The sequence below is a fragment of the Chrysochloris asiatica genome, unplaced genomic scaffold, assembly GCF_000296735.1.
Source record: "Chrysochloris asiatica unplaced genomic scaffold, ChrAsi1.0 scaffold00099, whole genome shotgun sequence".
Classification (NCBI taxonomy): domain Eukaryota; kingdom Metazoa; phylum Chordata; class Mammalia; order Afrosoricida; family Chrysochloridae; genus Chrysochloris; species Chrysochloris asiatica.
The window spans coordinates 170,385-193,141 of NW_006408617.1; the positions used below are offsets into that span (position 1 = coordinate 170,385).

The 22,757-nt window shown below is 36.8% G+C and overlaps 1 protein-coding gene across 1 annotated transcript in view; it reads left to right on the top strand.

The window, feature by feature from the left end:
- Window positions 1–22,757, top strand: part of SLC4A10 (solute carrier family 4, sodium bicarbonate transporter, member 10) — a gene marked incomplete at its 5' end in the record, with an annotated part of 223,129 nt that overhangs the window by 167,447 nt on the left and 32,925 nt on the right. Inside the window, 4 exons of the mRNA XM_006867029.1 lie at window positions 6,107–6,358; window positions 7,727–7,795; window positions 19,768–19,941; window positions 20,667–20,789. Of these exons, the coding sequence (XP_006867091.1) occupies window positions 6,107–6,358; window positions 7,727–7,795; window positions 19,768–19,941; window positions 20,667–20,789 (618 nt within the window). The remainder of the gene's footprint in view (window positions 1–6,106; window positions 6,359–7,726; window positions 7,796–19,767; window positions 19,942–20,666; window positions 20,790–22,757) is intronic.

Genomic DNA, 22,757 nt, shown 5'->3' on the forward strand with positions numbered 1-22,757 from the left:
TTTTTCTTAGACTGTAAATTAAGCAGAAATCCTACTGGTTGTCTAAAACATTAGTTTGTGTAAAAGCTATTAGTTAAGCTGACTCAGGCAGTATATTTTCTCACTAGTAATGGAATCATATTAATCTGTAAGTAAATGAAGGTTTACTGATACTGATATTATTACATTTTTGTCCATTCTGTCTTCTTGCTCTATCCAGGTCTTTCAACTTTATAAATCACACAGCACTTGCTCCTTGCTCTTCATGAATCTACAGTAGGCCATTGACATTTTTAGCTCTTTCAAAGGACAGATTTGGAAATTTACTCTATTTCCTCCTTTATGTACAGTACAGAAATACTAAGATATAGTAGAACATTCTTTAAGTGGTCCTTTTGAGTACCTGTTGTTGTTCATAAGTGCCATCCCATCAGTTCTGACTCATAGCAACCCTATATAGAGTTTCTGAGGAGCAGCTGGGGGGTTTGAACCACTGACATTGGATTCAGAGTTGTGCTTATCCTACAGTGCCATAAACCATTTGCTATTTTTGTTACTGAAAATAACTTGAATACTGAACTGGGAAATGTGTATTTACAATAAAACAATAACTTGACACTACATTGTTGTTTTTGTTATGTGCCCTCAAGTTGGTTCTGACTAATAGCAACCCTGTGCAGGGTTTCCAAGAAGTGACTGATGGGTTTGAACCACCGACCATGCAGTTCAAACCGATCTTGTAGTCCAGTGCTTTATCCTACAGCACCACACCAGGACATAACCTTTATATTATACAAATAAATTATTATGTAGTCTCAAGTTTGTCTCTTAACTCCCTGAGGTTTAGTAAACAATAGAGTAAATATGACTTAATGACTTAATTAGTTGCAACCCCAACATTAGCTACTTTCAAGTTGACTCTGACTCATGCTGATCCTCCAGTCTCCTATTACCGAATAAGAAAAATAAAAACAGGCTTACATATTCACCTGTAGTGAACAATTTCACTTTTATTTTTTAACCACATAAACGATGATGCTTCCACCAGTGTCTTGCTACAAAAGATCAAAGCCTTTTCAAATATAATGCCTGACAGGGACACTCAAGCAAAGTGATCACGGATTTACTTGTACTTATTTACTAATCTGTAGTGAACAGTTTCACATGTGAAATTGTTCCCTTGCAGGTGAAATTGTTCACTGCAGATTAGCAAGTAAATACAGGTAAACCCATGCTTACCTTGCTTACTGGATAATCCACCCCTGGTGACCCATGTGTGTCAGAATAGAACTATAATCCATAGGGTTTTCAATGACTGATTTTTCAGAAGTAAGTAATCTCGAGGCCTACACTAGATAGACTCGAACCTCCAATCTTTTGGTTAGCGCCTAAGCATGTTAACGTACTGAGTCTTGAATTAATCACAAACTCAAATATATGAGGGGGCTTTTAAAAGTTTGTGGAAATTTTTTTTTTTTTTTAAAATTTTAACTTTTTGTTGTAAATTGGGTGATGGCTTACCAAACAAATCAGTCCAATAGATTAATGGAACACACAAACATCAGTCTTCACAACCCTGAAGCTAGAAAAACTAAATGGTGCCAAGCTACGACTGTCAAATTCTCTGAAAGGGATCATATTAGAAGGTTCTGGATAGAGTTGGAGAAAATGTAGAACAAAACGCAAAATCATAAAAAAGACCAGGCTTTTTGGTGAAACTCCCTGAGACTGTGGCCATTAGTCACCCTTCAAGTCTAGAAATGATGTGGCTCAATTTTCAGTCAAACAATATACAGGTCTCTGTGGGAGGTATGCACACCTTAGAATAACCATCCGTGTGAGATCAAAAAAGCAGCAAGTACCCAAAGACAGAGTGCAGAAAGTTTAGGAAAGAAGTAGAATTGGAAACAGGAAACACAGAAGCTAAGTGGGGTATGTGATGGTTCATTGTGGGGTATGCAATCAATGAAACAAAATGTGTGTGAATGGTTGAATAGAAAACTCATCTGTCCCATTATCATTTCATTTCATTTTTTCTGCAAACTCTGTGACGTCCCCTTGCATGTCACAAAATAGAAAAGGCCCCTGTTCTTGGTCTGTTCTTAACATTGTGCCCTCTTCCTTGCATTTGTGTAATTTCAAAGTAAGTTCCTTGCAGTAAAGTCATATTTTATCTACACTGAACAAATATTTTTGGCCTACAACCATGATCAGATTACAATAAGTGATGCAAGCGCAGTTTATTTGGGTTTACTTACTAATCTGTACTGAAAAACATGTGAAAGTGTTCTTCGCTACAGATTAATAAGTACAAGTAAAAACTGTGCTTACCTTGCTTCGTAGGTACTCTGTCCCTGTCAGGGATGGCAGTTTTGAAAAGAGGTTTTGATTCTGTAGGAAAGTGCTGTTGGATTAGAAGAAAGATTGCAACCATACCTAGAAGCAGAATCTTTGATGTGGTTAAAAAAAAAGTGAAATTGTTCAATACAGATTAACAAGTAAGCACAAGTTGTTGTTAAGTTTTTAAGTGCCATCATGTCAGTGGTTCCAACCCATAGTGTGTATAGGGTTCACAGGAGCAGCTGGTGAGTTTGAATCGCCAACCCTGCTGTTCAAATGAACTTTGTGGTCAACCACGCATCCTCCCATGCCACACCAGACACTATTCATAATCCATTTCTTTTGTAAGCTTCAGTATAGCATGGTTATTGGCTTTCCTGCTCACTGCAACAACAACTGAAAAAATTGCTTTCTCAGAATATGCTGTACTCAGCATATCCATATGTAATGGATTATTCCATTTGTTCCTGTTGCTTCACTGAAATGTTTATCAAGTCTCCTGGCTTTAACTTGAATCACATTTTCACTATAATACCTATGTTTGTTGAGCATAAACCTAAAACACAGGTAACCACACTTTCAGCTGTAATGAATTGTTTCCTTACTTGAAAACTATTGTTGTCTTAGAGCGTTCCCCCAAATAGTTTGATGAATAATATTTTATGGTTTCATTACCATACACCTGGTTAACTCCACATATTGCATGGAAGCCCACATCACTTATCCCAGCCATCTCAGAATGCCCCATTTCATTATTTTCTCAGATCTTTCATTTCTTCTTCACCTCCCTGTTGAGTTGCTATGAGTGAAGTGTACTCCATGGCAACTAACAAGAACAACAATATGAGGAGACTTGAAAAAGTTTGTAGAAAAATACTATCTTTTAATTCCATTAAATTTTTGAGGCCACTTTGAATTACCAGAACTAGTAGTTGGTTTTATTTTAGGAAATGAGTTCCATGCCAATAAAAATATTTTGTCACTTCATGAGTGTTACTACGTACACAATTAATCTTGCTGAGTTGCAGAGGCGAGGGCCAACTCACTGGCTATGTGACATTTCTACAACCCAGCCTCAGAATGAAAGAACCCAAAATAAAACTTACTGCATATCATGACCTTTGGATTGCTCAAGAATGATAAAAGCTATAAATTGAGTGATTTAAGAATGGCACGTATCGCATGTTGTTGAGAAATACCTTCAAGTCAGTTCTGAAGTAGGGTTTCCTAGGAGTGAGTTTGAACTACTGCCTTGGAGTTAACAGACCAGTGCTTATACTCAAGTGCCTCACCAGACTCAAGTGTCATATTTACCATATGTAAGTAGAGATGATATACATTCATTTTCTCTCTGTTATTGTTAGGCATCCTTGAGTTGTTTTCAACCCATAGCAAGCCTGTGTACAACAGAACGAAACTGTGCACGATCCTGAGCTGTCCTCACAGTCATTCCTGTCTGGGCCCATTATTGCTGCCACTGAGTCAATCCATCCTGTTGAGGGGCTTCCTCTTTTTTATGACCCTTTACTTTTCCATTTTTTAGTTCTTCACTAGAGAAGTAGGGTTAAGTACAGACTAACTGAATTCTTTGAAGAACATTAAAAGTATATATTTGTTTTCCTTTTAAAGCACAACTTCTAAGAGTGAAAAGAAAGAGAGATATTTTTCTAGAAAAAACAAGCTTCTGTTAAAATACAGCTATGGGTTTTTCTACATGTTTCTGTAGACAGTTCAGGCTTCTTTTGACATCATTTTTAATAAACAGCAATACAATCTCAGATCACTTGAGTAAATGAATGCATTTGCAACATTCATTTGGCACCACATTCTCTTGATGATTATGGCATTTGATATGTTCTTTTTTGCCCTCTTTGTCAGCCTGGTTCTTCATGTCAATCTATAGTCTTTTATGTGGTTAACTTGACAGATGCAGGAAATTGCTGCCAAGCTCTGAAATGAATTTTTTCAGCAGTGGCATCTGGGTATCAGATGGTCCTCTTGGCTGGCCTCTTGTCTTGCTGCATGTTGGTTTTAGTGGGGTCTGCTGTAGTATCACCTGTTGCTATGCTCCCTTTTCTTCCCATATGTCCATTTCCCGTGATTCATGGATGAATGTGAGAATAAAAACTCTGGTTCTGTCTCTATTTGAGAAAAAAAAATCTACAAAAATATGTTAGAAGGTGCAGAGTTCTCTCTCTGACAAAGGGATACTTCCCTTTGGCTGGCATGCGTATCAGCTACTAATTTGGTTACAAAGTCCAAGTTTTTAAAGACATTTCAATGAAAGGCAAGAGGAAGGATGCTGATTAATTAGTGGAATTGCCAGAATGGCATTATTTTCTTTGATTTGCATGGAATCAAGATGCTCTATTGTTGCACAACACAATCAGAGGGAAATGATCTTTTTTGTTTTTTTATTATATATTTGTACTTTTCAAAATTAGCTTTCTATCTTTAGAAAGGGAACTATTATCTCTGAAAACATTATTTTGTCTACTTCCTGCAATTTAGGATCCCACTTGTTACATTTGAGTCATGTTTTTAAACACTATATTTTTTAAAGAATTTATGAATGAATGCTGTGAATTGTGTTGCCCATTTAAAGAAAGTATGGCAAGTGGGAGCTTCAGAAAGTTCATGGGAAAATGGCATTATACGATAATGGAATTTTTCCACAAACTTTTTGAAGTCCCCTCATATTTAATGATGATTTTACATCTCTAATGGAAATAAAATGAAAACAAGTGCTACTAACTGATAAATGCATTAAATTTATTAAACTTGTTGTTCAGTGCCATCAAGTCAGTTCCTGTGTAGAGTTTCCGAGGCTATAAATCTTTGTGGGATTAGAAAATCTCATTTTTCTCCCAGAAAACTGCTAGCGGGCTTGAGCCACTGACCTTATTCTTAATCGCTTATCCTACAGAGCCATTGCACTCCTCAAGTATTTAGTAGTTCTGATGTGGTGCTGTCGGATAAAGCACTGGACTGAAAGGTCACTTTGAACACAAGGTCAGTGGTTCAAACTCACCAGTCACTCCCTGGAAACCCTATACAGGGTCGCTATGAGTTGGCACCAACTTGACAGCCCTCAACAACAACAATTGGTAGCATAGTGGTTATGAATCGGGCTGCTAACCTCAGGGTCAGCAGTTCGAAACTACCAGCTGTTCGCGGGAGAAAGATGAGACTTTCTACTCAGGTAAAGATTTATAGCCTCGGAAACCGTATACAGGGTCGTTATGAGTCGGAACCGACTCCATGGCACATGACAACAACAACAACAACAAAATATAACTAGAGTTCTGGTGTGGCGCTGTGGCTTAATGCGTTGGACTGCAAGGTTGGTTTGATCCACAAGGTCGGCAGTTCAAGCTCACCAGCCGCTCTTTGGAAACCCTATACAGGATCAGTATGAGTTGGAACCGATTCGACGGCACTTCATAGCAACATAATATAACTGCAATAATAACATCTGTCAACTTTTCTTTAAAGAGTTTATATATTTTTGAGAGTATTACTCCTTGGAAATCCTATACAGGGTCGCTATGGCTCGGGATCGACTCAGCGGCACTTAACAACAACCTTTGTGTCTTTATATTTTATTTGAGAACTAGCTGTGTAAGATGATATCTCTTTCCTAGGCGTTTGTCTTTTTTAACTTTTTACTGTGAATTGGGGAAGGTCTCCTTTCTATTCTTACTGCTCCGTGGTGGTGGTGTGATTTGCCTTTATGCTAACTTTAGGACCTCTAAGAAAACTCTTTTCTTTCTTTCTCTTTCAACAGAAAGGCTGTGGGTATCATCTGGATCTATTCATGGTGGCTGTCATGCTTGGGGTGTGCTCCATCATGGGCTTGCCGTGGTTTGTGGCTGCCACTGTCCTCTCCATCACTCATGTTAACAGCCTAAAGCTGGAATCCGAATGCTCAGCTCCAGGGGAACAACCCAAGTTTCTTGGCATTCGGGAGCAAAGAGTTACTGGACTGATGATTTTTGTTCTTATGGGTTCATCAGTTTTTATGACCAGTATTCTAAAGGTAATGAAATTTGCCTTTTTGAGCTTGAGAGAAGATAGAATATATTTATCATTGTTTATGGCATTTCCTTGGAATCTAAGTAATACATTTGGAAACATTATGTACTACATGATGGTTTTTAAAAACTATGTTTATATAATTATTTTTAACGTTCCCAAACCAAACCCCACAACTGTCAAGTCAACTATGCCTCATAGCAACCTCAAGGGACAGAGTAGAATTGCCCCATGGGTTTGGTTTCCAAGGCTGTAATCTTGATGGAAGCCCACTGCCACATCTTTCTTCTGTGAAGTGGCTGTTACGTTCAAATTGCCTACCCTTTGGTTAGCAGCTGAGCACTTAACCACTGTGCTACCAGGAAGCGTGTCCTGTATTTTAACATCCCACACACATATATATAAATTTAGGCTGATGAAGCCAAATTAAGATGTGTAAATAGCATAATTTTGAATTTGTGATCAAGCTATGGGAAAAAGTCATTCAGTATTTTTGACAGACTTGTGATCTGAATTCACTGCAGACTTACATAAAGTAAAGTTTCTATTTTCTTGTTAGTGAGCAGACATATTTGGAATTGCTGTTATTCAGTATAAGATAGTGGGTCAGAGATGAGACCAGTCAGCTCCCTGGTCACACGGGCAGTGTACAAGGACAATGTCGATGCATACACTTACCATTTCCACACTGAAAATCAATGAACTAATTTTGAAGAATATTAAAGAGTAATCATTTTATCATGTGATTTTGGAAGATCTTTTCAAGGTGCAGAAATTACATTTTAAACAATTTATTTTGGCTGTCTATAATTTGAAAACAAAGTAAACTGGTCAGAAGTACATTTCAAGATTCAATCTTTATATTGAATAAATAATTTTCTAATAGAAATAGGATGATAGCTATTCCACTAGAAAGAGAAGAATTCAATAATCTGCATGTTTACAAATATCTGGCATCATGTATGGAAAACATCTAAATGCTAGCTTCATTTTAACCTTCAATCCAAATAGCTTTCTAATTTGAAACAAAGCTCAAATTGTCTTTAAATTGGTCTAGTAATATTGATAATAATTAATGTTTATAATTTATTATATAGCCAGTGGTTTTTAAAACCTAGTTATTACTCATAACAACCTTATTATCATTATTATACATTTTTAGAGATTAGGAAGCTAAGTTACATTGAGTTAAATTTACCTGTTTACACATCTAAAAATGCTAGAGTTGGGATTTGAACTCATAACTTGGAGTCTGCTCTATTACTGAAATATATAATTTTGGTTTCTATTTTAATTTTGGTAAGTGCAAACTTACATGATAACATTCTATATGAAAATAATTGGTGTCTTTCCTCTCATTGTTCTTTCACAGTTTATTCCCATGCCAGTGCTCTATGGAGTCTTCCTCTATATGGGCGCTTCATCTCTCAAGGGAATTCAGGTAAATGATAGTCACATAGGCACATCTGTGATGGCAAATCATAGGTCTAATACAGCTAAGTCAGTCAGATGACAGCTAAGTCAGGTGACAGCTAAGTAAACAGCATCATCCAAGGGAGCAGCTTTTAGACCACCATAAAATTTCTCCAAATTGGTCAGATTTATAAAAGTTAAAGAAGGCTGAAACAGGGTGCTCTCCAGCAACTAAGGTTCATAATCTAAGGGGAGTTTCATTTGCCATACTATATTAAAACTATATGAGGTATGGATTTTAAGCACTCTCCTAGAAATAGCAGTGCATTAAAAATTTTCATATATTCATATACTTATGTTTAATACTGCAATTACGTTTATGGACATCTAGTCATGATAATGAAAAAGCTTAAGGCAAAAAAAGATTCATTGTAATTTGTACCATCAAAATATTGGAAACAACCGAATAATCCAGTAGCAATAATCAATAATATATTCCTTGAAAGTTGTTAATTATGAAGATAAAAATAGCATGGCAATCATACTTATGATATAATAAAAGGTGAAAAAGTAGGAAAGCTAGCTGTACCTTTCATAGTTTTATAAAGCTATGAGTATGGGCTATGTTAGAAGAGAAGGTAAAGAAATGGAAACAGTGTATTAAGTTAATAATATTCTTTCATGCTCACTTTCTATTATTATTACAATTATATTTATAGAATTATTGTAAAATTAAAAACAATATAGAATAAGGCTATAGGAGTCCTGGTGTGGTGCTGCGGGTTAATGTGCTGGACTGCAAGGTCAGTTTGAACTGCAACATCAGTGGTTCAAGCTCACCAGCTGCTCCTCGGAAACCCTATACAGGATCACTATAGGTCGGAACCAACTAGACAGCACTTAACAACGATAGAGTAAGGTAGTGCTAAGGCCTGATTTTCTTTTACGGGGTTCTACTGTGTTTGGGGGTGGTTCTGGTGTGGCACTGTGGGCTAATGTGCCAGACTGCAAAGCCATTTGAACTACAAGATCGGTGGTTCAAGCTCACCAGCTGCTCCTCGGAAACTGTATATACAGAGTCGCTATGGGTCGGAACCGACTCGACGGCACTTCACAACAACAAAAACAAACAGCTCTTGTTTTGAGAGTCCTGGTGTGGCTCTGTGGATTACGCACCAGACTGTAAAGCCGCTTGAACTGCAAAGTAGGCAGTTCAAGCTCACCAGTCACTCCTTGGAAATCCTATACAGGATCGCTATGGGTAGGAACTGACTGGATGGCACTTAACAACTCTGGGGAGTCCTGGTGTAGCGCTGTGGGCTAATGCACTAGACTACAAAGTCGGTTTGAACCACAAGGTCGGTAGTTCAAGCTCACTAGTCACTCCTAGGAAGCCCAATGCCGGGTCACTATGTGTCAGAACCGACTTAATGGCACTTAACAACAACAACAACATCCACTTAAATTTGCCTCTGAATAAATTTGTTTTATATTTTAGCAGTATTTAGTTCAAAAAATAATTTTCTAGAATCAGAGACTAATTTTGAAGTTTTTTTATTGCATCATATGCTTTCTGTTGACCAAAAGGTGAAACACAACCTTTTTATACCACAGCAAGGCTCATTGCTATTCAAAATATATTAAAGAGAATTCACCTGACGGTGGGGTCAGGTAAATAGGAATAACTAACCAGCTTCAACATTTGTGGGGGAAAAATGAGCTCAGGCCTTGCGGCAGGACTGGGAATTAAGGTTGAGACAAAACTTCGTACAAAGTCACTATAAGGTCACTGAATACCCAAACACATAGCATAACTGTTCATCCTGATACTGGGTAAGATTAACTTGAGAGAGAAAGATGCTTGGAGGTATGATGGGTTTAAATTTTACTTAAATTACATTTAATTTGCTCATTTAAAATTAATTACAGGTATGAAAGTTTATTTTTTATAAAATTAGTTTGGTAAGGCAGATAAGAAAGAATGGTGAAGAGGTTTTTATTTGTTTTGCTGAGTTGCTGGGTTTTGTTATTTTTATTTGGGGGGTTTGTTTTTTGCTTTTTGCCGGTGGCAAATGTTCCATGAGTACTAATTTCATCTCTAAGTGAAAAGTATTTATTATTAGGCCCCAGGCTTACATAAATACAGCAGCAGAAGTTTAAGAAACAAAGTAATATCATTTTGATAGATTTCAACAGATTTTTCCGTCTAATTCTACTCACATGATTTTATACCCATGAGGTTTAGAATTAAACAAAAATGTCAAGTTTTGGAATTATTTATGGTGTGAATATTTCAAATGAAAATTGAGGAAAACATTATCAAAGACCCATGAGATAAGTATAATGAATTTTAAATAATAAAGAATGAAACAGCAAGCAGGATCACACATTAAGGAATAGGGTCTCACACTGAGAAATCAGTTAGTAAAAATGCAAGCAAGCAATTGAAATTCCTATTTGGAATCGTGGCTAACTGGATGATGGAAATGGGAAATTCATATTACAACTAGATACAAGTAATAACGCAAAAGTCCGAATACATTTGTCATGATTATTAATACTTGACTTGTTGCTGTTAGGTAGGTGCCTTGGAGTCAGTTCTGACTCATAGTGAACCTTGCAGAACAGAATAAAATTGGAAGTTCCTGCTCTGTCCTCAACATTGTTGTTATGTTTGAGCCCAACATTACTGCCACTGTGCTAATCCATCAAGTTGGGGGTCTTCCTCTTTTTTGCTGACCCTCCACTTTGCCAAGCATGATGTCCTTCTCTAGGTACTGATCCCTGCCGACACCATATGCAAAGAACAAGAGACATAGTCTCGCCACCTCTGTTTCTAAGGAACATTCTGACTGTACTTCTTCCAAGACAGATTTGTTTGTTCTCCTGGCAGTACATGGCACTTTTAATATTCTCCACCAACACCATAACTCAAATGAATTGATTCTTCTACAGTCTTCTGTAATCATTAGCCAACTTTCACAAGTGCAAGAGGCAACTGAAAATATCATATCTAGGGTCAGGCGCACCTGGTACTCAAACTGAATCTTTGCTCTTGAACACTTTAAGGAGGTTTTTTTTTTTTTTTTAGCAGATTTGACTAATACAATGTGTAGTTTGATTTCTTGACTGCTGCTTTCCTGAGTGTTGAAAGATTCAAACAAAATGAGATTGTTTGAACTTTAGTCTTTTCTCCATTTATCATGATGTCATTTATTGATCCAGTTGTGAGGATTTTTGTTTTCTTTACACTTAGGTGCAATTCATACTGTAAGCACTAGTCTTTGACCTTCCTCAGCAAGTATTTTAACTCCTCTTTGTTCTCAGCAAGAAAGATTTTGTCATGTGGCTATCTCAGATTGTTAATGAGTCTATCTTTAATTCTGATGCCACTTTCTTCTTAATATAATACAATTTCTCAGATTATTTGCTCACCATAAAGATTGAATGAATTTGGCGAAAGCATACAACCCTTTTCTGATTTTAAATCATTCAATATCACCTTGTTTTGTTAGAACAACTACCTCTTGGTCTCTGTGCAGGCTTCTTATGAGCAACAGTTAAGAATACCCATTCTTCACAATGTTATCCATAGTTTATAATGATCTACATTGTTAAATACCTTTGAATAGTAAATAAGGTACAAGTAAACACCTTTTTGGTGCTCTCTGCTTTTAGCAAAGATCCATCTGACATCAGCAATGGCATCTCTTGTTCCACATCCTCACTTGAATCTGACTTGAATTTCTGGCAACTCCCATTTTTAAGTTATCTTCAGCAAAATTTTACTTGCATGTGATATTAACGATATTGTCTGATGTTTTCCTCATGCCTTTGAAAATAGACACAAATATGGGTACCTTACACTAAGTCGGCCAGGTGTCTGTCTTCTATATTTCTTGGCGTAGACAAGTGAGTACCTCTTCACTGCATCAGTGTGTTGAAAGACTTCAACTTTTATTCTGTCAGTTCCTAGAGCCTTGTTTCTTTGCCTGCGTCTTTAAGGAAGACTTGGACTTCTTCCTTCAGTACCATCAGCTCTGAATCATCTACTACCTCTTGAAATGGTTGATCATCAACTAATTTTTGTGGCACCATGACTGTGCATTCTTTTCATCTTCTTTGGATGCTTCCTGAAACAATCAATATTTTGCCATTGAATTCTTAAATATTGTAAGTCAAAACTTGAAGTTTTAATCCAGTTCTTCTAGCTTGAGAAATGCTGAGTGTGTGTTTTTTTCCCCATTTGTTTTTTAAACTCCAGGTTTTAGCACATTTCATTATAATACTTGACTTTGTCTTTAAAAACCCTATACTGCTCTTAAAATTTTTCCACTTAGCTCTTTTATGTCTTCATTTATTCCAGTACCTTCAACTTCTCTATATTCAAGAACAATTTTCAGAGTCTCTTCTGACAAACTATTGTCTTAACATACATTTTCGTCTTTTCTTAGTATGTCTTTCACATAGTAATGTATTGATATGCATTTTTGTCTTTTCTTTCTTATCTTTTTAATGATCTTTTGCTTTACTTGGTGTCATTCCAAAGCTCTACCGGCTCTCGGTCATTAGTGTCTAATGCACCAAATCTGTTCTTGAGATGGTCTATAAATTCGGGTGTGACATAATGAGGTTCATATTTTGGTTCTGTGGGCTTGTTTTAATTTTATTTGGTTTCAACCTGAATTTTCATGTAAGCAATTGATGGCCTGTTCCACAGTTGGGCCCTAGTCTTGTTTTGGCTGATGCTATGGAGCGCCTCCATCATTTCATCTCACAGGTATAGTCAGTTTGATTTCTGTGTGTTTAATCTGGTGAGATTCATGAGTATAGTTATCTTTGATGTTGTTGAAAAAAAGGGGTTTTTTTTGCAATGAATAAGTCATGCTCTCCCAAAATTCTATCTTGTGATCTCCAGCATTATTTCTATCATCAAGGCCTTTTTTTTTTCAATTGCAGATCTTTCCTGTTTGTTTCTAAATTCCATATTCCTATCACCAGGAATTATTAATGCATCTTAATTGCATGTTTGATCAATTTCAGACTAAAGAAATCAGTAGAATTCTTCAATTTCATTCTTCATCATTTGCTTTTGTGTTTAGGATATAAACTGGTCTTCCTTGTTAGGCATATAGATAGTATCGTATCACAGACAGAATTATACTTCAAAATACATCTAGAAATGATTTTTTAAAAAAATTAATGCAATGCCATTCCTCTTCAATTTGTTGTTACCATCACTGTAAACCATGTGATTGCCTGATTGAAAATGGTTAACACCAGTGCATTTAATTCATGAATGCCCAAACAAGGTTAAAGGCCTACTATAGGATAGACCATCAATTGCTCATATGCAAGTTCATTCTGAAGTTGAAAAGTAAAACAAGTCCACAAGAGCCAAATTACAGCCTTCAACATATCCCACCAAAATTTAGAGACCATTTCAAAAGAAGATTTGATGCATTAGACCTTAGTGACTGAAACCCAGAAATGTGGAATGACATCAAGAACAGTATATATGAAACAGGCAAAAGTTCATTAAAAAGATAAGAAAGAAAATACAAAAATAGCTATCAAAAGAGACTCTGAAATGTACCCATGAGCATATATAAGCTAAAGCAACGGAAAGAAAAGAGCTGAACAGAAATTTCAAGGTAGTTTGAGAAGACAGATTAAAGTGTTATAATGAAATGTGCAAATACCTGGAGATGGAAAACCAAAAGAGAAGAACACATTCAGCATTTCTCAAGCAGAAAGAATTGGAGAAAAAATTCAAGCCATGGGTTGCAATGTTGAAGGATTCTTTGGACAAAATGAGTTCTGGTATGGTGCTGTAGGAAAAGCACTGAACTGCTTACCACAAGGTTGGTATTTGAAATTCACCAGCCACTCTCATAAACCTTGCACAGGGTCACTATTAGTCATAACTTTCTTGATGGCATACAACAACAGCAACAACAATGTGAGCAAAATATTGAATAACTCAGGAAGCATCAAAAAAGTTGGAAGGAATACATAGAGACAATATACCAAAAAGAATCGGTTGATGTTCGATCCTTGTAAGAGGCAGTATAAGATCAAGAACTGATGATACTGTAGGAAGTCCAAGCTAAACTAAAGGCATTGGCAAAAAAAAAAAATAATAATAAATAAATAATAATAATAATAATAAGGCTCTAGGGATTGATGGCATACAAATTGAAATCTTACAACAAATTGTTCCAGCAACTGGAAGGATTCACTAGTCTATGCCAAGAAATTTGGGAGACAGGTACCTGGCCTTTGGAAGAGATCCATATTTGTAACCACTCCAAAAAAAGATGAACCAATAGAATGCAGAAATCCTTTAACAATATCATTAATATCACATGCAAGTAAAATTTTGCTGAAGATAATTTAAAAATTATCTTTAGAAAAACAGGACATTGACAGGGAGCTCTCAGAAATTCAAGCTGGGTTCATCGGAAGGGTATCATTGCTGATGTCAGATAGATCTTGGCTAAAAGCAGAGAATACTGGAAAGATATTTCCTTGTGTTGTATTACTATGCAAAAGTATTTGACTATGTGGATCATAAGAAACTGTGGATGGCACTCTGAAAAATGAATATTCCAGAACATTGATTAGTGCTCAAGAGGAATCTGTACATAGACCAAAGGCAGTCATTCAAACAGAGCAAGTGGATACTGAGTGGTTTCAAATCAGAAAAAGGTGTGCATTAGAGTTGTATCCTTTCTACATGCTTGTTCAATTTTTAGGCTGAGCACATAATCCTAGAAGCTGGATTATATGAAGGAGAATGTGGCATCAGGATTGGAGGAAGACTCATTAACAACCTGGGATATTGCTGGAAGCAGAGAATACTTAGAAGACTTACTGATGAAGATCAAAGACTACCGCCTTCGCCATGGTTTGCACTTTAAAGTAAAGTAAGCAAAAATCCTCACCACTGGACCAATTAATAACATCATGATAAATAGAGGAAATATTGAAGTTTTCACAGACTTTATTTTGCTGGGATACACAATCAACACTGATGCAAGCAAATGATATATTCATTAAACAAATCTGCTGTATAAGGGGAGAGAAAGAGAGAAAGGAATAGCCAGAAACATCACAATAGAAAGCTTGTGAGTCTGTCTTCAGCCTACGACTGATTGGAATACCTTAAAGGGGGCTAGAAGTTGCCCAGTGAAAGAGGCTTCCTGTGGAGCCTTTACATTGCATGAAGACCATAGGTGGAATCCAGAACCCCATCCAGAATCATCTGAGGTGCGTGGACCTGCGTGGAGCAGCTAGAAGAACAGCAGATACTTCCTGAAAGAAAGAACGACAGGAAAAATCAAAAACAATAACTACAAGAACAAGCAAACTGTTCACCTGGGAGCCATCAAGGCAAGTGGTTGGGTCCTCTCAGAGCAAACTCCATTCCAAGACTGAGGGAAATACATATGCAGGCATGTGGTCTGGATGATGAACATGTTGGTCACCAATAAGGGGAAGAGGGGGAAAAACAGAAATGAAGTTGGGAGCTAAGTCCAACCACATTCAATAGACTCCTGTGAACCTGGACGGAGACCTGGTTGGCCAGCAGTATGGCATGACCCAGGGACTCCTGGGCCCAGAGGCAGTGACATGGCCACAGAGGACTAAGCAGAGGGCAAAGCATCCAGCTGATATGAAGTGAGGGGAGATGCACAAGAACACCCATACATGCAGAGAGTACCCACTTGACCTGGCTTCAATGGCTGGATGATCAGAACACGGCTAGAAGAAGAAAGAAGAGGAAAATAAAGAGTAACCCGCTACAATTTGATGAACTTTACCTATAATTATGGATGTGGTGGTGGTGGTGGTGGTTATGTGCCGTGGAGTCAGTTCCGACTCATAGCGACCCTGTATAGTGTTTCCAAGGCTGTAAATCTTTATGGGAGCAGAAAGCCTCATCTTTCTCTTGCGGAACAGCTGGTAGTTTCAAACTGCTGACCTTGAGGTTCACAGCCCGATTCTTAATCACTACGCTACCAGAGCTCCTTATACTTATGGATGTATTAGCTCAAAAAAGGGAACAAATCTTTACAGCCAGGATCACTCCCACCCCTCAGTACACAGGGTTGACAGGGATGGGCAACTTAAATATTGGCTACCTAAAATGGGGGAGCTATAAAGGCAAGAAGTGACTGGCTTACAAGCTTTCTCGAGGGAGCCTAGTTCCAGATGGGGTGGGGGAAGGTAGAATCTCCACTGAATGGTTTCCAATCTGTTGCGATGAGGCTAATGAAAGGAGATGGGGATAAGACTCTTGTGGTACAATAGTGAATAATTGCCTTCAGGACTGACTGTGAAGGTCGGAAATGTAAAGGTAGATGTTTTTGATGTTTTTAAACAAAAAGGAGGGCAGTGATTGATTTTGCTGTCCAGGAGCAGAGGTCCCTGGGACCAGCAAGTGAGAAGAGTGGAGTATGGGACCCTACCTAGAGAAGAAGTGATGCCAGAAATGGAGACAGAGACAATGACGTGGGCAGATGGAGTGGCTGGGGACACTGGACTCAAAGAAGGAGAGGGGCTGTGTGCTGACGGCCAAGGGGCCGTCATTTTGGGTAGCCAATGTCTAAGTTGCCCATCCCTGTCAACCCTGTGAACCGAGGGGGTGGGAATGATCCTCACTGTAAAGATTTGTTCCCCTTTTTGAGCTACTACATCCATACATACATTATTTGATGATGCATGGAGGGGATTGTAATCATTGCAATGAAACGAACTACGATAGGATTAATGTAAAACTGATGTTTTCCCATGTAAATCCACATGATTCACAATAAAAAGTTAAAAAAAAAAAAATCTCCTGCACAAGACCTCTCAAAAGCAAAGATAATCAGTTTGAGGACTAAGGTGCACATGACCCAAGCCATGGTATTTTCAATTTTGTCATATGCCTGTGAAAGTTAAGTGAGGAAGACCATAGAAAAATGAATACATTTGAATTATAGTGATGGAGAAGAGTGTTAAAAGTACCATGGACTTCCAGAAGAACAAACAAATCTGTATTGGAAGAAGTACAGCCAGAATGCTTCTTAGATGTCAAGATGGTGTGACTTTGTCTCCCATACTTCAGATGTTATCAGGTGGAACCAGTCCCTACAGAAGGACATAATGTTTAGTAAAGGGGAGGGCCAATGAAAAAGAGGAAGACCCCCCAGGAAATGGATTGACACAATGGCTGTAGCAATGGGCTCAAACATAACAATAATTGTTAAGACGGCACAGGACCTGGCAGTGTTTTGTTGTGTGGTCATCAAAAACAACAATGAGCAAATGTACTGACTATTAACAGTTCAAGAAACACCTTCATTTGTAATGTTACCTGGTTGTTTGGAAATAATTTTTTTAAAAAAAAACTATCATGTAGGCTTCTTACTGTGGAAAAATATGTCAGGAAAAAACCAGACCACAGTGTTCTCACGAATGCTATTTCTTTATTCAGATGTAATCACATCTATATTCATTCCAACACTTCAGGAATCTAAAGTAAAGCAACTGTGTCATTTAAACAACAACAATTGAAGCACCCACACACTGAAGTACACTTATGCAATGACACAAATGGGAAAATGGTTGGGGAAAATTGGTTCTATAGAAACTGAAATAGTCTACTGTTATCCAGAGGATTTTACTTCATGCTTTTCCCTAAGGTTCTGCTTCCAACCTGCATCAAGTTTTGTTTATTTGTTTTTCATTTAATTACTTATTTAGGATATAGAAATGAAAAGATGTAGTGCAATAAATACAGGTATTCTGGAGAGGTGTGAACCAAAGATGACGGTCTGTTTTCATAAACACTGCAGCTTTGGAAACCCTATGAGGCAGTTCTACTCTGTGCTGTAGGATCACCATAAGTCGGAATATACATCAACAACAGCAACAACCCTGCATAGAAGTTTTACAGTTAATATTTTTAGAGTGTATAAATGGGTATCAATGAATGAATGCTATGAATGAATGAGTAAGTGAAAAAGTGAGTGAATTTCAGATTTATATTATTCTGGTTTAGATGAGTGAAGAAGGGTGATGTCATGTCCTAAGGCAGGGAACACAGAAGAAAAGATGGGTTTATGTTGAATTTGAGATTCCTATTTTACATACAAACAGGTTTGGGTGTTACATGATGTTTTGACCCTGACATTTGGCTCCTCTGCAGTGCAGAATGATTTTGAAATAGTTGATGAGTATTGCTTAAAATTTTCTTGTAGATTGTTGTTGTTGTTGTTAAGTGCCGTCGAGTCGGTTCCGACCCATAGCGACCCTGTACAGGGTTTCCGAGGGTGTAAATCTTGTAGATTAGCTAAGAAATTAAATCTAATATTACTGTTTCTAAAATGTATAATGAAGTCCTGGTTTCGCACTGCAGGATGAGCACTGGACGACAAGGTTAGTTTGAACCACAAGGTCGGTGGTTCAAGCTCACCATTCGCTCCTTGGTATCCCTATACTGGGTTGCTAAAAGTCAGAACCAACTCTGTGGTACTTAACAACAACCGGGAGCAAAGTGACTCTGTAGGATAAACACTGAACTTCGAATCATAGTGAGTAGTTTGAGCCCACCAGCCACTCTATAGGAGAAAGATGAAACTTTCTGCTCCTACAAAGATTGAGAGCCTCAGAAACCCTACACAGGGTCACCTGTGTGAAATCATGAATCTGAATTGACCTGACAGCACTTAAAAAGAATAACAACAATATGTAGAATAGTTAAAACTTCTAGTATAGTTTAAGTTATAAAATCTGAATTTAATCCATACAATTTGGTTTAGGAGATAAAAATTGTCTCAAAGTCAAAGCTATAACAATTACTATTATATTTTCTAAGAGTAACTAAATTATCTGTATGGTAAAATTCATACAGAAATGTCATTGATCCAGATTAAAACAATTTTAATAAAACACAATAGAAAAATATCTAAATGGTTTGACTATACATTCTGGAAATTAAATTAACAAAGTTTGCTCTGGAAAATACTTTTCTAACAAAATTTCATCTAGGTTACATTGTTATGTTTAATATGCTTAAATTTGACTGCATCAAAGTGACAAAGTCAAAACAGCAGAGTCAAAATAAGGAGGTCAAAGCATCCTACTCAGCAGCTGATTCTGGGTCTAGAGCTACAGAAAGAGACATCTGAAATAGCTATCTAGGTCTGTGAAAGTTTAAGCCATGCATGTGGATAAGCTATTCCTGGAAAGAAGACAGAATAAAAGTCCAGGAAGCCATGATTCTTAAGGACCAGATAAAGGAAGAGATTGTTGTTAAGTGTTGTTGAGCCAATTCTGACTCATAATAATCTTGTATAGGATTCCCAAGGAGTAGCTGGTGGGTTTGAACGACCAATCTTGCAGTTAGCTGAAGAGATTGTTGCTATTGTTGTTAAAGGCTGTCAAGTCAGTTCCTACTCATAGCAACTGTGTATAGGATTTCCAAGGAGCACTCGGTGGGTTTGAACCACCAACCTTGCAGTTAGCAGAAGAGATTGTTGTTGTTGTTAAATGCCGGCCAATTGGTTCTGACTCATAGCAGTCATGTATAGGGTTTCCTAGATGTAGCTGGTGGGTTTGAACTGCTGACCTTGTGATTCTCAGTCCAGTGCCAATCCTATAGCTGCACATCAAGAGTCCAGAGGAAGCAGATGCAATTATGATGTGATAAAAATAGGATGATGATTGTATTTTGTCTTTCAAGGTTCTACTCTCTTAGATAGCATTAGCATTGGATTTAATAATTTTTTAAAACTCTTCAAGATTATAAACTGTCTCCATAGTCAAGAGACTGTGGGACATTGTTAAATTAAAATTGTAGTGTTTCAGAGTGTAAGCCCAACAGTCTCATTGTCCTAATGCTCAGATGTCAGTTGAAATGTGATTAAAATGTTTCATGTGGACCTAAAATTTGGGACCATAGTAGACATTTACTTTCCTCCTTTCATTGTTGTACTATTTGTATTGCAGTTCTTTGATAGAATAAGGCTCTTTTGGATGCCTGCAAAACATCAACCAGATTTTATATACCTAAGGCATGTGCCTCTTCGAAAAGTTCATCTCTTCACAATTATTCAGATGAGTTGCCTTGGTCTTTTGTGGATAATAAAAGTTTCAAGAGCTGCTATTGTCTTTCCCATGATGGTATGAAACTTCTAAGTCAACCTTTTGTCTCTTCTGAATATCTGTTCTTTTTGGAAACATGTGAACTGAAATTAAAACAAGAGAGTTCTTTTGAAAAATTATTAGAAACCCTGGTATAAAATAGGGTTTGAGATTCTCTATGAATTTCAATGTTGTCTCTAGAATTCTATGAATATTAGCATTAGCTCTCTAGAATTCTGAATAGTTGTAGTAGCTTAAGGTTGGATGGAAAAAATATAAACTTTCAAATTTAACATTAAAAATATACAAAAAATCTGAAATTTTAGCATTATTTTTCTGATTAATTTTGTTAAACGTTTCCTTTCAAATACTACATAAATATGGTTAATTGGAAAGCCTGTAAATAAGTAAAAGTATGATCAGTATTGGCAAGGATAATCTAATATTCATGTAAAATAATACAAAGTACTAGCTACATTTTTAAAGGAAGCATTTAAATGCATAATATGGTGTTGTTTTGCTTGTTTGTTTACACTTCTTCAAATGATTCTTTTAATGGGTGTAATCATAGCCATTAGTCTGAGGAGATGATGAGAAAAGAAAAGGAATAAAGCAAAAGCTCAGATAATGTCTTATTCATTTCAATGTTTGCGTTAATCTTGGCCCTAATTCAAATGAATTCTCCACCCCACCCCATCCCCCAACAAAACCCCTACATTTCTATGTTTTTTTTTTCTGTTTTAAACTCTTACTGTTTGCTTCAGGTATTAGCTCTGGTATTTGTAAGAAAGTTGATGGACTTGCTATTTACCAAACGGGAACTTAGCTGGTTGGATGATTTGATGCCTGAGAGTAAGAAAAAGAAACTAGAAGATGCTGAAAAAGAAGTAAGTCAGAGAAAAATGAATATATTTTTTATACTTGCACAGTAATAGCCTTTGAAAAACAAAATCACTATAGTTTATCTTTAAATAATTAGTGATAAGTAACAACCACAGAGGAACTAATTTGGGAGTTCAATGTTTAAAATCATAAATTTGGTACTTTTATGAAAATCTTATGTAAGGTAGTGAAACTCTAATGAAATATGCAATGTTTGTACTGGAGCACACTTTGAACTGTAGGTTTTTTTCCTGATTATTTGAAGAGTACTTAAGTATAAAGCATTTACATATTTCACTAGGATTTGATTTTGTAATTTTGTCCTGTGGATCACAGAACTTTATTGGTATTCAACTGTTTCCAAATGTATGGTCACATAATGACTGCGTTTTGGTTGAATATGTGAGAAGGAAAAAATAAAATATTGTTACCGTGGATACTTTTCTATGGAAAAAAAGTTCTATTTAAAAATTATTTCTCAAAAAGATGAAATACTTAAGAGGATGATATGTTGATCTGAGTTACTTTCAAAGTTATTTATTATTGAGTAATTGTTGTTTGAGAAACCTTTGGAATTTAATTCCTTTCATGTAATTTTTTTCTGTTCCATATATTAAAACAGTATGCATTATGTTTTATGAAATTATTAAAGCTCAAGTGTAAGTTTTGATATGTTTTTAATTAAAACTACTAAAAAAACCCACAGAGACTATAAATGAAAAATTTTTAAAGAGACCAATACATTTAGCAGAATGCTTGCTCAAATGGAATATGAAAAATAAAAATGTCTATGTAAATAGAAATGAAGTTAAAAGAAAGTATTTGGGTAAAATTGTGCTTCATTCTTTACATGTTCCCTTTTTCTACAAGATGGTCAGTATATTTCTACAAGTATATTCAGTTTGCTATTTTCAGAGTATTTTCCCCGTTCCAAGAATATGTTCTTCTCTCCTTTGGGGAATTTATTTACAATTATGTTTAGGGGTATTGGACTTTTCTTGGGAATACTGGTATATTCAATAAGCACTGAACTGCTAACCACAAGGTTGGTGGTTCAAATCCACCAGCTACTCCTTGGAAACCCTATGCAGAGACTTTATGAGTTGGAACCAACTCTACAGCACTTAAGAAAAACAACAACAATTCTGGCAATTCCTTAATTTCTTCCTGGCAATGGATTCTCACATATAGTGATCAGTCATGAGGATATATCCTAATTCCATCTGAACATTTCAGTTTTTCCACCAGATTGATAGAGAAAGCATGCCTAGAATCATATTTCTAATACTGCTAAGGTAACTTGAAAATATTATATCATAATATAACTGGGAAATATCGAATCGGGCTGCGAACCTTAAGGTCAGCGGTTCGAAACTACCAGCCGCTCCGCGGGAGAAAGATGAGGCTTTCTACTCCCGTAAAGATTTACACCCCTTGGAAACCCTGTACTGGGTCGCTATGGGTCGGAACCGACTCGATGGCACTTAACAACAACAACAACAATATAATATTGTAATTAGTTCTTTGTTTTCTAAGCTTGATATTGTTTTTAAGTGCCATTGAGTCAGTTCTGATTCATAGCAACCCTAACTAGGGATTCCAAGAAGCAGTTGGTGGGTTTGAACTGCTGACCTTGTGGTTCACAGTCCAGTGCTGATCCTATAACGCCATACCAGGAGTCCAAGGTTTATATTGTTGTTGTTGTTAAGTGATGTCAAGTTGATTCTGACTCATAACGACCCAGTGTAGGGTTTCCCAGGAGCAGATTGGTGGGTTTGAACTGCCAACCTTATGGTTCACAGTCTAATACTGAACCTACAGCACCCCACCAGGAGTCCAAGCTTTATGTAATGATTCTTATTTAAGTATTTGAGTTCTTTTTTAAGCAAGCTTTAACTAGAGTATTTTGATACCCCTGGCTCCTGGTGTGGCTCCTCAGAAACCCTATACAGCGTCACTGTGAGTCAGAACCG